The sequence below is a fragment of the Nilaparvata lugens genome, chromosome X (genome assembly GCF_014356525.2).
Source record: "Nilaparvata lugens isolate BPH chromosome X, ASM1435652v1, whole genome shotgun sequence".
Taxonomy (NCBI): Eukaryota; Metazoa; Arthropoda; class Insecta; order Hemiptera; family Delphacidae; genus Nilaparvata; species Nilaparvata lugens.
In genome coordinates this window covers 82,976,604-82,992,021 of record NC_052518.1, presented here as the reverse complement: position 1 = coordinate 82,992,021, position 15,418 = coordinate 82,976,604, and the positions used below count along the sequence as shown (strand labels likewise).

Genomic DNA, 15,418 nt, shown 5'->3' with positions numbered 1-15,418 from the left:
GTCCCCACCCCTACCCCTGTGCTAAGGGGTTGGGAATGGTTAAAAAGTACCATTTTTTGGTTTCTCGCATATAACTCGAAAATAATGCATTTTACAGACATGACTATTCTATAAGAAATTAAAGCTTACATAATTTCCTACAATATTGATATCACAACTTTTATTTATATATATATATATATATATATATATATATTATATATATATATATATTTCGAGATATCCACTTTTCGAGATATACGCTCTAAAAGATGTGACATTTTTGAAAAAGACATATTTTCCTTCAATTTTTTGCTATTTTTGCTCTTATAACTTTTTGAATATCGATGGGAAAAATCCATACTGATCATGAGCTTATAGAGCATCAAATTCCCCCACATCCCCACGACTGTTGCAGCCGCTTCAGTGTTGAGTGTGATATCTTCAGTTATGCAAAAATAGACCAATTGAAAAGGAATTTGGAGAGAATGTTTTGAACACAATTTTTGACTTTGCAGCTTTGTTGGGACCAGTTAGGGGGTGAACATATCAAAAGTCCCCATCCCTACCCCTTGTGCTAAAGGGATGAGGGTAGTTAAAAAGTTGAATTTTTCAATGTTTTGCGTACACGCTCATATCTTGAGAAAAATGTTTTTAGAATAGTCATGTCTGTAAAATGCATTATTTTCGAGTTATATGCGAGAAACCAAAAAATGGTACCTTTTAACCACCCCCACCCCCTTAGCACAGGGGGTAGGGGTGTGGACTTTTGATATGTTTACCTCCTCACTACCCTAAACAGAACTGCGGGGTCAAAAATTGTCTTCCAAATTTTTCCCTCTATAACACTTCGTTGACTGGGCTATAGTACCAATTTTTTCCAAAGTTTTTGAATTTCTCATACCTCAGCAGATGGTTGATTTATTGAGAAAAATAACTTGCTATCTTGCAGGCAATTTGGCTTCAGGAAAAATCACACTACATGTCAGGCAGTTATGTCTTTCATTCAGGAAATATTAAATTGGTAAAAATGGAAGGTAAAAATTCTGTGAATGCAAGATTATTAATGTCAAGAGCGTTTGACATTGTCTTTCATAACATTCTACTTTCTAAAGTTGAAAGTTTTGGTTTTGATTTATTGTAGATCTGTAGCACTTATAAAGTCATATTTAATTGACAGATTTCATGCAGTGTATTTTAATGAAGACATGTCTGGTTACAAGCCTGTTATTAATGGAGTGCCCCAAGGCTCAATTCTAGGACCATCACGGTTTATTATCTATATGAATGATCTGCCAGGCAATATTGAGGATGAGAGCACAACTTGTTATATGTATGCAGATGATGTGTGCCTGAATATCGTGACCGATCTCAACAGAAGAGAAACCTTATTAAATGAAAAATTAGAACTGATGTCTGATTGGTGTGATGCTAATAACCTTGCTTTGAATTTGAACAAAACGCAAAACTTATCTGTATCTGATAATAACTTGAATTCAGGGCACTCTGTCAAATTTATAGGCATCAATATACAGAATAATATGAAATGGAAGTGTCATATTGACTGCACTATGCCCAAGGTAACAAGAGGTGTTTTTATGTTGAGAAAATTAAAAGAAATAGTGTCCCAAAAAATTTTAGTAAATGTCTACTATAGCTATGTGCATTCATATCTTTTGTATGGAGCTCTATTATGGGCCAATTGTAGTGATTCCCATTCACTTTTTGTGTTACAAAAAAGAGCAATAAGAACCATGTGTAATGTTCCTCCCCTTACGCACTGCAAACCGCTATTTGTTAGATTGAGAATTATGTGTTTGCCTTGTATTTTTTTCAATGTTTATTATTAGTAAAGACTTGCTCTCATTCTCTAGTCATTTTTATGTTCATTCGCACAACACAAGAATAGGTTGAACCTTAGAAACGAATATTGTCGGTACAAATCTAGTCGTATTAGTTTTAGGGCTTGTGCAATTAGGTTTTATAATCAGTTACCGTTACATATAAGAGGCTTACTAATGAGTGAATATAAACTTAAAATTAAGGATTTTCTAATAAGAAACTGTTTTATAACAATGATGAATATTTTGCCTTCAATGTGGAGAATTTTGAAGACGTTGATGTGATGATTTCTTGTTGTTTTTATGTGTTATGATTATATATGTAATGATTTATGTAATTTTCTCATGACGTGGCCTATACAAATTGTAATTTTCTTTGGCAATAAATAGATTTTGATTTCATTTGAACAATGATTGGCCCCCAGACGCGGAAAAGATTATATATAATTATTTTAACATATAGCAAGGTATGAAGAATAAAGAGAGAAGGAAACGTTAGAATTTTCAGACTTTGGAAACTTTCTTTACAAGACTCTCACTGCTTTTTTTGCCAAATAAAAACCTATGTTGCATGATAAGAGTTGCCCCAGAGACGAATTTCATAGGTGATGAGGGATTGAAAAAGTCCATAATACACGAGTAACAAAGATTCTGCATTCAAATATAACTTGAGTCTCCTAAGAAGAAAAACAACTCTGGAGAGTCTCCTGCACAAACTCAAGATATGAGGCTCCCAACCCTAACTTCTCTCCAATGTAAATCCCAGCAGTTTGACATTATTCTTGACGTTAGTGTCCTCGGAGGGGACCCCTAAGCATATATATTCAGTCTTACTCTCATTAATGAATAGATGATTTGATTCAAACCACAATTTTGCAGAGTTAAGTGCTCCCAGCACCTTAGATTTAACTCTTTCATAATTTTGGTCAGAGTATATTAATGTCGTGTCATCGGCATATACAACAGACAACGTTGGAGTATTACAATACAGGTCATTAACAAAAATAAGAAAACGTTTTTTATTTGCAGGCCCCAATATGGATCCAGGACAAAAAAGTGACAATGTGCCAGTCCTGTACAGCAGAATTCACTGTGACATTCCGTAGACATCATTGCAGAGCTTGTGGCAAGGTAGGATTATTCAATTATTCACACTACAATGCTTTTAATTACTAATAATTCTATCCTATTATCTTATTCTACTCCCAGAATTGTGCAATTTCAATATCTAGTTATCTTTGTAGTGTAGCCAGGATTTGTTGTTTTCCATAGGATGGGGGGGGGAAGTTAGAAAAAAATAATTGCTTCAAGTAATAGAACAATTGTGTTTATCCTCAAAAATAATTTCAACGTCTTTTTGGGGGTTTCTTGGATTTTTTGGCTTCTTATGGGTCAAGGGGGTTGTATTCCATTACAGTATGATGTACTATAGTATATTAGTATATTGCACGATAGTATTTTATACTGTGGATAATATTAAGGTTCACTTTATCCAAAAATTTTAAACTAGAATTCTAGGTTAAACCAGATGACTCAATTGAAACACATTATAATGAATGCGAACATAGAATGATTAAACTGGTTTAATAGTTGAACCAACTTTGGAGAAAGCGGCCCTAAGAAAAACATTTTATTTTAAAATTTAACAGAATAATATTTAAAAGTATAGGCCTTGATTATCAATAGTCGAACAACTCTTTTCAGTTTTCTATGAATACAAAAATATGTTTAAAAACTAATTTGAAATACTGAGTTAGAATCACTAGCTTATTTGGATTGTAATATACATTTTTGCAGGTTGTATGCAGTAACTGCTCTGAGAATAAAGCTCCATTACAGTACCTAAAATTTCAATCAGCAAGAGTTTGTGATGATTGCCATACCTATTTATTTCAAGGTAAATAAATTCTTTCAACACAAGATGTGGAAAGCTCTCATAATAATGTGAATTAATTTTATTCAGTACTAAAAAATTGTTTTCAATACCACATATGTTTTTTTTTTTTTATTTTATCACTGGTTTTCTGTTTGTCAGTCATTAGAAGTATTATTCTTTCATCAATAGTAATAGTTGGTTAAGTACCTGCATAATATAATATGATATAATAAAGGAATGAATTGGCTTATACACGTACGGGATAGGAAATTCACAAATCAAGCATTATAACGTCTGAACTACTGAACTGATTAACTTGAAATTTCGCATATCGATTCTCAATTTACCAAGGATTGTTATAAGCCTATTTTTAATCCTTCAAGATTTCAGTATGTCAAGTTTTAGTTTGTCAAATTTTTAATTAGACCATTGCGGAGTACGGATTACCTGCTAGTTTCTCAATAATTTGCATTACCCCTAAACTTTATTCTATGTAATTTACGTTGGCTTGCAATGTATACTTTTTTATAATTGTCTCACTGTAATACTTTCATTGACATTTTAGAATCAAGTCATAAAATTGCAATTATCAAGTCATCAAATTTTTGAGTATCGATTTACAGATTCTAATAGTGTGTGTATGTTATGGGATTTATTGTCAATAAAATGATATTTGTTTGATCCGCTTGCGTCCTATGTTGGTTTCTAGAGAAATATTGAACCGTTGATTTTTTCAAATATTATCTGAAATTCATCTGCACTAATTATTTCATCAATATTTGATTTAATGTTCATAGTTGTCAAGTTTTGATTGTATAATTCTGCTAGAATAGAATCGTTATCAATTATCTGTTCCAAATTGAAAGAAATACATTTTTCTTTACTATTAAAGTGGTAAGTCAGCTATTATTTCCCTCAATAAGGCTGAAATCGTTCACGTATGAATTACTCTGTTGTTCTTCTTTAAATCAATAGATTGTTTTACTTTCGTTGGTTATAACTTTATTTCTGTGACTGTTTTATGCAGAATTCAATGACCCTCCATGCAATATGTTTGACACGATAAAGACTGTATTCAAACTGGAAGATGATGAAGCTGTAACCAATAAGACTGAATACATTCACTCATTATTCAAAAAGCAGCCATCCACCATGAAAAAAGCTAAGAAATATGTTCCACAGCGCTTGAAAGAGGTAATTATTGCCATCAATATTGAGATGATTCGAGTACACACAAGAAAATAGACTTTTCCTACAGGTACCTTGAAAAGTGACCATTCCTGCACTGATTACAGAACGCAAAGAATCACTTTTCCGCTCTAGTGCGCAAAGTATTACTTTGCGTACTCCTAATACATTGTGTATTATCTTGCAGCTGTTGACATTGTTGGCGTGTATTTTGAATGCAAATTTGTTCCATCCATATTTTTTCTGATTTTAAAATAAATAAAAATGAGAATTCATTAAATTATACATTTTGAATATTATTCATTATTTCAAATAATATTTTTTTCATTCATAAATTGATTGGTTGAAAAATTATTTAGAAATTAAGATTTACTGAAAATTATTCAAATTTTCAAATAAATTGGATTAATTTAATTTTTAATTTGAATACCGTAAATTATTGATTGTTAATTTTCAATTGGATTATCAAGTTACAAATAAATTAAAGTTGTTATTAATAACAAAATTATACAGACAAACATTTGATGGATTTCAGCCATCATTTTACCCATAATCAACCATTTTTCATATTCAATGGTAACTGTAGGAAAAATTTAATGTGAATTATGTGCGCAAAGTTCCTCTGCTGCACTCAAGTATCCATTCAGCCCTCGCCTATGGCTCATGGCTCATGCGTAAACGTTTCTTTCGGTGCAGCAAACTGTCACTTTGCACACTGGTTGCACAAATAACTACTCCCAAATAACTTATTTAATGAAACTGAACTTTTTGTTAGCATAAACTGTTGTTTGAAGGTTATAAACATGTAATCTGTGATTCGCCCGGCTAGCTCAGTCGGTAGAGCATGAGACTCTTAATCTCAGGGTCGTGGGTTCGAGCCCCACGTTGGGCGAAATATTTTTGTTAGCTAATTTTGAGAGCTATTGCAAAATTAAAGTTTGATAAACACACTCCAGTCTTTTGAAAAATCATCAAACACTTTACATTTACTTATACATAGTACAGTATTAATATTATAAAGACTGTCCGCTATCCATGATAAATTAGTTTTAACTCCTGTATATTTAATAATTTACGGATTTTGTAAAATATATAAGATATAAATTTTAGCCTTTTACAAATGAATTCTACTTGAGATGACAGTCTACCATAATCCCCAAATACTTGATCACTTTTTCCTGTTTTAGTTTCGGGCAAGCACATTCTCCCCACGTCTCCGATTCACAATTTGTGTGTATTTTAAGTAGAATTTCCTCTGGTGGTTGTCCAATCACAGTTTTTATAGTTTTTTGGAGTTTTTATAATTTTCCTCATATTGTAATTTGGAAATTTCCATGGTATTTTAGATGACATTTCAATTTAATGTAATTCATTTTATTAATGTGATGCCTTGTAATTTTTGCAATATTGTCACAAAACACATACAAATAAAACAGCACAAATCTAGTATTGAAAGTACATTCAGTTGATTGGTATTGCTTTATTGGGTTAATTGTGTTTGATTTTAGGTTACTGCCAATGACAGTGGATCTGAGATGTCGGGTTCAATGTACAAGGTGCGGCAGAAAGGATGAACGGTTTTCAAAAAAGTAATATGTCATTAACTATGCATAAAAAAAACATTTATTTACAGAACAATATTCACATTATTTTACAATTTTAGAAAATTAATGTTTGAAAACAATATCTGACAGGTGAAGGCCGTTTTCAGCAATGCACTTTACAAGCCGCTCTCGGAGGTTGGATTATACTCTTTCTAACATTGCCCTGCCAATTTGTTCGACTTCCTCATGAATTGCTCCCTTTAGTTCTTGAAGTGTACGTGGTTTATGCTGGTAAACACGTGACTTCAGGAAACCCCACAAGAAGTAGTCGCACATGGACAGGTCTGGAGAACGAGGAGGCCAATCAATGTCACCAAACCGAGAAATGATGCGACCACGAAAAACAGCCCGAATTGCTTCCATTGAATTTCTTGCTGTGTGAGCTGTCGCCCCGTCCTGCTGAAACCATACTTGCCGGATAGGAATACGTTTCCTTCTTAATTCAGGAAGGAAGAATTCAGTGAACATCTGTCTATAACGTTCTGAGGTTACAGTTACAGTGGTCCCGTTGTCATCTTCAAAAAAGTATGGACCAATAACAATATACTGCTCACAGCACACCAAACTGTCACCTTGGGACTGTGTAATGGTCTCTCATGCATTAATTTTGGATTTTCATCTGACCAATAACGATAGTTCTGCTGATTAATGGTACCATTCAAATGAAAATGTGCTTCATCTGTCGTAAACAAAATGATGTTTTCATTTTGGTCAAATATGGCCTCCATTTCTCGAGCAAAATTCAGCCGCTTTACATAATCGCCAGGATTCAATTGTTGAAGCATGGCCATTTTGTAGGGATGAAATCCTAGATCTTCATTTAAAATACGCCTTACTTCCTAGCAGATCGATTAAGACTACGGGGTATGGCTTGCCAAACTCTTTCCACATTTTGTGGAGTGCGTACAGTGTGATGAGCCCCTGGTGGTCGTTTATTCATTACTGTTCCTACTGAACGAAATTATTTTATCCAACGTAAAATAGTGTTATGAGTGGGTACATTTTCATTTCTCGCAAGATTGAAATGACGACAAAACTTGCGCTGAACTGTAATGATACTCTCATTATTACGCACAAAACTGTTGTAAGGAAACACACGATGTTGCACATTCCATGAATCCATGATGCCGATTAAACAATGACTAGAAAAAATGGTACGATCTACCGAACACATGTTCACTTCAGCTGGCCCAATCTGACTACCCAAATCAGAATACTATCCGTTCTAAAAACATCCACCCTTCCTGCCGCACCCAGTATATGCAGGGCCTTGACCGGGGCGTTCATGGAAGAAGCGCTGGTTTGTCCTCAAGCAGCAAGTGCTGTATATTTATAAAGCACAATAGTAATAGTTGGTTAAGTACCTGCATAATATAATATGATATAATAAAGGAATGAATTGGCTTATACACGTACGGGATAGGAAATTCACAAATCAAGCATTATAACGTCTGAACTACTGAACTGATTAACTTGAAATTTCGCATATCGATTCTCAATTTACCAAGGATTGTTATAAGCCTATTTTTAATCCTTCAAGATTTCAGTATGTCAAGTTTTAGTTTGTCAAATTTTAATTAGACCATTGCGGAGTACGGATTACCTGCTAGTTTCTCAATAATTTGCATTACCCCTAAACTTTATTCTATGTAATTTACGTTGGCTTGCAATGTATACTTTTTTATAATTGTCTCACTGTAATACTTTCATTGACATTTTAGAATCAAGTCATAAAATTGCAATTATCAAGTCATCAAATTTTTGAGTATCGATTTACAGATTCTAATAGTGTGTGTATGTTATGGGATTTATTGTCAATAAAATGATATTTGTTTGATCCGCTTGCGTCCTATGTTGGTTTCTAGAGAAATATTGAACCGTTGATTTTTTCAAATATTATCTGAAATTCATCTGCACTAATTATTTCATCAATATTTGATTTAATGTTCATAGTTGTCAAGTTTTGATTGTATAATTCTGCTAGAATAGAATCGTTATCAATTATCTGTTCCAAATTGAAAGAAATACATTTTTCTTTACTATTAAAGTGGTAAGTCAGCTATTATTTTCCTCAATAAGGCTGAAATCGTTCACGTATGAATTACTCTGTTGTTCTTCTTTAAATCAATAGATTGTTTTACTTTCGTTGGTTATAACTTTATTTCTGTGACTGTTTTATGCAGAATTCAATGACCCTCCATGCAATATGCTTGACACGATAAAGACTGTATTCAAACTGGAAGATGATGAAGCTGTAACCAATAAGACTGAATACATTCACTCATTATTCAAAAAGCAGCAATCCACCATGAAAAAAGCTAAGAAATATGTTCCACAGCGCTTGAAAGAGGTAATTATTGTCATCAATATTGAGATGATTCGAGTACACACAAGAAAATAGACTTTTCCTACAGGTACCTTGAAAAGTGACCATTCCTGCACTGATTACAGAACGCAAAGAATCACTTTTCCGCTCTAGTGCGCAAAGTATTACTTTGCGTACTCCTAATACATTGTGTATTATCTTGCAGCCATCCCAATCAGCTGTTGACATTGTTGGCGTGTATTTTGAATGCGAATTTGTTCTATCCATATTTTTTTCTGATTTTCAAATTAAATAAAAATGAGAACTCATTAAATTATACATTTTGAATATTATTCATTATTTCAAATAATATTTTTTTTCATTCATAAATTGATTGGTTGAAAAATCATTTAGAAATTAAGATTTACTGAAAATTATTCAAATTTTCAAATAAATTGGATTAATTTAATTTTTAATTTGAATAAATTATCGATTGTTAATTTTCAATTGGATTATCAAGTTACAAATAAATTAAAGTTGTTATTAATAACAAAATTATACAGACAAACATTTGATGGATTTCAGCCATCATAATCAACCATTTTTCATATTCAATGGTAACTGTAGGAAAAATTTAATGTGAAATATGTGCGCAAAGTTCCTCTGCTGCACTCAAGTATCCATTCCGGCCTCGCCTACGGCTCATGCGTAAACGTTTCTTTCAGTGCAGCAAACTGTCACTTTGCACACTGGTGCACAAATAACTACTCCCAAATAACTTATTTAATGAAACTGATTTTTTTGTTAGCATAAACTGATGTTTGAAGGTTATAAACATGTAATCTGTGATTCGCCCGGCTAGCTCAGTCGGTAGAGCATGAGACTCTTAATCTCAGGGTCGTGGTTTCGAGCCCCACGTTGGGCGAAATATTTTTGTTAGCTAATTTTGAGAGCTATTGCAAAATTAAAGTTTGATAAACACACTCCAGTCTTTTGAAAAATCATCAAACACTTTACATTTACTTATACATAGTAGAGTATTAATATTATAAAGACTGTCCGCTATGCGCGATGTATTTGAACTAACTCTAAATTACAATATTCGTAGCCTACGTACGATGCGGAGCCACCAATACACAATACAATAAAAAGTGCTACATAACTTTGATTCTAATATGGTGAATGCTCGTTATATTTTCAAAAATAATTTATTAAAATATATTTTTATAATTTTCCTCATATTGTAATTTGGAAATTTCCATGGTATTTTAGATGACATTTCAATGTAATGTAATTCATTTTATTAATGTGATGCCTTGTAATTTTTGCAATATTGTCACAAAACACATACAAATAAAACAGCACAAATCTAGTATTGAAAGTACATTCAGTTGATTGGTATTGCTTTATTGGGTTAATTGTGTTTGATTTTAGGTTACTGCCAATGACAGTGGATCTGAGATGTCGGGTTCAATGTATATGCAGGGCCTTGACCGGGGGCGTTCATGGAAGAAGCGCTGGTTTGTCCTCAAGCAGCAAGTGCTGTATATTTATAAAGCACAAGAGGATGTTGCTGCTCTCAAAAGTGTACCAGTTCTCGGCTATAAAGTGGAAACAGTCAAAGAGGTAATTTCATCCCACAATCTTACTAGAAAAAATTATAGCAGTAAACTTTTCATCACTAGAATTACAATGTATTTGTATATGTGTGAATGATTCGTAGAAATTTTGACAAATACCTAATTGCACTCTGAAATCATCTAAGGGCCGGTTTCCGAGCTCAGGATTCAGCTAAGCTCTAGACTTCAACTGGCTTTAAACCTAGCGCCGCAGTGCAGGATGGTTTCTAAACCTAGCGCCGCAGTGCAGGATGGTTTCTCACAGCTTGGCGTTGTTGTCATTTGAGATGGGTTGGAAGTGTTTCGGCCGCATTGCAGGATGACTGTTAACGGTTGCCGGAAGATCAACAGCTGGATTTTTTCGTTATTTTTCGTGATAGAGAAATTCTGATTGCAGATTCGTTCTCAGCGACCCCAAGTTTAGCCTGAAGGCTCAGAATGTCAACAATGTTTTTAAATAATTAAAAATCATCATGAAAAGTAATTAATATGGTAGTACAACACGTTTCTGGAAACTTTTTACTGGTGACTGGAGTTATTATTGACACACAAAAATCAAAATAATCGTGAGAAAGAAAACTGCTGATGAACGCGAATAAGACCGTCACTCCATTGTTCTATTGTCTCGGCTGCTTGGCTGAGCCTGGCTGGAGGGATCAAATAACCGACTGGTTTGATCTTTCGTCTGTCCGCTAGGCGGAACTACGCCGACCATTGCTGGGTGAAAGATGTTACTGCGGCCGCTCGTATTCCCACCAACGCTGCTATTATTTGCTGTCTCAGCGCCTAGTCCGATTCAGCCAAGCAACCAGCCTGCACTGCGGAGCTAGGTTAAACTCTGGAGTCAGAAAATTGGCTTTCCGAGTCAGAGCGTTATCAAAAGTTGAGGACCTTGGAGTTTAGAGATCACGTTAGACTCTGGAGTTTATAATTTCGCTTTTTGAGTGATGGGCTTATAAGTCCATGACTTGAATTAGATTCTCGCCTCTTCTCGAGTCAAGGATTTATCAAAAAATTTTAAGTCCAGAACTTGAAACAGCGTGATTTTAAACCCTCGACTGAGGTAGGTTTTAAAATTAAGTTCTGGACTTAAACTGAGAAAACACATCTCAGTTATTGTTTTGGAGTAGATGAATAGCCAAATAGATGTATTGGAATACCTAAATTATTTGTGTTAGTACATCTAAATTCATAATTTATAGTTCGCAAGTCTATTTTGGAATAAAGTTTTATCAGAATTATGCGTAAAAACTAACTTTATTTTACGACTGTGACATAACCTAAAAATTTTCAAGAAAAATAATACAAGGATTGCCTTGGAATTTTATCCTCCAATATGAATGTTATTAATCCATGTCATATTCAGCATATTAATAATAAAAATATAACAATAATAAATTATTATTCCGGTTTTTTTTCAAAACAAATAAGTTTTCCAACTCAATAGCCTACTAAAATGCTTATTCCAGAATCACTGGTTAGGTAAGGATCAATGATCAATAATGGCATAACGTAAAATGAAATGTTTATTCATTCATGTTTCAAAAGGTTAGGTATTGCTTTGAATAGGCCTACAAAGAAATCGAAACGTATTTTCACAAAATAGTTTGGAGAGCATGCTCATTTGAATTAGGCCGCTTCAATCAACTGTTCTGCTATAATGCCAACAATATAACAATAATATTGAAAATATCCTACATGATTACTTCTTCAAGTCCTGAACTCAAATAGAAGATAAACCCGTGACTCAGAAAGTCGATTTAGGCCCGAGCGCATTTTTTAGTCCTGGACTCTGTAAGTCCAGAACTTATAGATCCCGAGCTTGGAAACCGGCCCTAAATGATCCAATTTAAATGGTAATTATCTAAATATATTACCGGTCAGGTTGATCTTGAGGTCTGGGACGTTACAACCTCCAGTTTGCTAGCACTGCCTGGACGTGGGTACGAATCTCACGAATATTTATAATATTTAATTTAAATATGTGAACTCTAAAAATTTATTATTTTTGAACAGCGTTTACAAAGGTCAACGAATCTCTCGGATGATCGGACTCTTATCTCAATTTCAATTTAATATTATTTGATTTTCAATACTATTTTTTCAAAATTTAAGTTTTAAAATGTATGTGTAATATCTATGTACGACTATATTTTCATTTGATTATCTTCTATTATTCTTCAATTTGTTTTCAAATAAGGTTATATTAAAGGTTTCTATCTATAAGGTTTAATTTAAATTTAAAATTAGGTTACAAATAATTGCTCCGCGGAGAAAATATATTTACTTGATTTTTTTCAACATTCTTATAAACTATTCTCATTCATGATCATTAGCTTAATTAGTAAATTTATCTATTTTAGTATCACCATTGTTCTATATTGCTTATCAGGAACAATAAAACTTTCAAGTGTAGCAAAAATCAATCACATTGGGCCCGTTCTGTGTACATGGAATGTGGTAAATTGTCCGATTCACAATTTACCAGATAAAAAGTTCCGCGTTCCATGGAAAGAGTTTTGACAGATTCTGTACCAGAAACCAGTTCCAGTTCCAAAATCCTGCCCCACAGTCGAAGCATGGTAAATTGTCCGACCTGGTACAGTTCCAACTATCTGAGCTCTCATTGGTCGAATATTGTAGTCTGCTTGCTTCTCTGCGCATGCGCTGATTGTTTGTTTACCATAGCATAGCCATAGAATACATAACCAACAATATGATGTTTGATAACCATTCATTAAATGAATTTTTCTCTATAGAAAATTTTAGAGTAATGGAATAAAAGAAATGCACACTTCTCTAGACGGTAAGTTTGTAAAACAGCCTTTCTTCATTCACGCAGCTAGTAAACGACACATTTTAGTGTAAATCAACTTTATATGTGCGCGCCAAAAGCTTGAACCAACGATTTTGAAATGGCGTTCCATGGGAACATTTTGCACTAGTCACGTGATGGAACAATTTACGATTGGAACTGGAACAATTAACTGTACACAGAACGTACACATTGTTAAGCATATTCAGAGAATGTTCTTCCCGTCTCAATGTTCCTATCTGCATTACCGAAAACCATTTCACCTTGAAATTTTTTACTTTGAATAAATCTGATGAATAGGCTATACCTGCATAATTAATTCGTTTCATGTATTTTCTTGTTGTTTAATACAAAATCATTATCTATTACAGGGATTTTATGATGACTCGGAGATGAGGTTCATGTTCCAGTTAACACACGTTAATCAACAACCTCTTGTTTTTGCAGTCGATAGTCAACATACTGCTAGCAGGTATTACATCCAAGTGGGGCGAAAAAGCAATAACAAATCACTTATTTATTTATTATTTTTCATCACATTACATCACTGTCGATTATTTTCCAATAACTTCTGTATTAATAAATTCATTTGAATCATCCCCATTTCATGTGGTAGGTTAATTTATATATTTATCACAGTATTTATTCTATTATAAAAAAAAACACTTGGAAAGCTCATAAAGTGTTGCATTATCTATTCAAATTTCTAAAAATTCTCTTTCTTATCGATCTTATCTACTTATCTTCTTTCTTAAAAATTCTCGATCTTATCTACTTACAGATGGATAGCAGCCTTTGAAGAAGCAACGATATTGAAGTAGCACAATATTTTTATAGCACATCTAAGAAGGCCTCAGCTGTTTGTGAGTATCTTATCAATATAATCAGTTATAAAATTTAAATTTATGATGGATTGCGCAATTATTAAATTTCAGTATACTCGCTATGCTAAACGTACACATTACTCTGCTCGTATACAACCATACCGGTACCTACTAGTGATTCTATGAATTACGTGAAAATAATTTTAGATGTTCTTAGAAGTGTTTGGCTTGATTTATTCCTTTATTGATGCCTTCGAGAATAGCAAATAAAACATTATTAAATTTAATACTGCATTTGTATAACATGCGAATGTTTCATAAAATGACAATTAGAAACTAATTAAAGGTGGATTCCAGAGCGTACTAAATCAAAAAGTGTATATCCTTTCAATAATACAAATATTGACTGCAAACTCAAACTACTCATCATGTTGATACCACCATTTCACCATTTACAATATTCTTCTATAACTGTTCTTTAGATTATATCTTTATGAATTTTTCAAGTGGTTTAATCTGAAATTTTTTTAATTATAATTATATTGCCATTACATTCATTGAAGATAGACAACAAAAACACAAATATAAATTGAATTTAGTTTTAAAGTTTCATGCTGAAAATTGAAAGTACTATCTTATCGAATTTACGACTTTGAAAATTTACAATAGAAAAAAATACAAAAATATAATAGTAAAAATACAAAATTAATACTGTATAGGGCTACTTGTAATATAAATATAAAGAAATAAAAATCTCAGTACCCTTTTTTTGAAATATTTTATCACAACATGAAAATGGCATAAATGTCCGAAACATGTTGTGATAAAATATTTCAAAAAAGGGTACTGAGATTTTTATTTCTTTATATTTACAAAATAGAATATACAAATATAACTTCATTATTCTGTCAAAAGTTCATGGATAATCTTCATTGAAGATTGAGCGAAGTAATTCGGCTTTTTTCATTACGTAAACTTTGAATTTGAATTGAATTGAGTTTATTTCGCCAAATTATACATGATTATAATATTTAAAAATGAAAAATTCACGAACTTTGTATCACTAATTGAATAAATTTGTTTAAATTATAAGAATCAAACTAATTGAATAATTAAAATGAAAATATAGTCCAGTCAATATAGCAATAAAAATGGATGTGTGCTTGCAATATGTATTATAGTTTTGATTTTTTAATATATTGGATACATGAGAGAAGTCCAGAACCAATTTTATATCCAAATAATATATTAAAAAATCAGAACTACTATATAAATTGCAAGCACCAATGTATATAGTGACTGGACTAATAGGCCGATAACCATATTCGGTAGACTCAGAATCTTCATGCGAAATTTCATGTTAATCA

The 15,418-nt window shown here is 32.7% G+C and overlaps 1 protein-coding gene and 2 non-coding genes across 4 annotated transcripts in view; all 3 read left to right on the top strand.

Annotated features, from left to right (window-relative positions):
• The window catches only part of LOC111045810 (FYVE, RhoGEF and PH domain-containing protein 6), a 47,280-nt gene that overhangs the window by 28,762 nt on the left and 3,100 nt on the right, over nucleotides 1-15,418 (top strand). For both annotated transcript variants that reach the window (XM_022331283.2, XM_022331285.2), the window contains exons 8-13: nucleotides 2,850-2,951; nucleotides 3,618-3,717; nucleotides 8,672-8,838; nucleotides 10,228-10,419; nucleotides 13,599-13,699; nucleotides 14,009-14,090. In XM_022331283.2, the coding sequence (XP_022186975.2) occupies nucleotides 2,850-2,951; nucleotides 3,618-3,717; nucleotides 8,672-8,838; nucleotides 10,228-10,419; nucleotides 13,599-13,699; nucleotides 14,009-14,048 (702 nt within the window). In that variant the 3' untranslated portion in view covers nucleotides 14,049-14,090. The remainder of the gene's footprint in view (nucleotides 1-2,849; nucleotides 2,952-3,617; nucleotides 3,718-8,671; nucleotides 8,839-10,227; nucleotides 10,420-13,598; nucleotides 13,700-14,008; nucleotides 14,091-15,418) is intronic.
• Trnak-cuu lies at nucleotides 5,704-5,776 on the top strand. The gene has a single exon. It is a non-coding gene; the product is annotated as a tRNA-Lys (tRNA).
• On the top strand, nucleotides 9,646-9,718 carry Trnak-cuu. Its single transcript has one exon. It is a non-coding gene; the product is annotated as a tRNA-Lys (tRNA).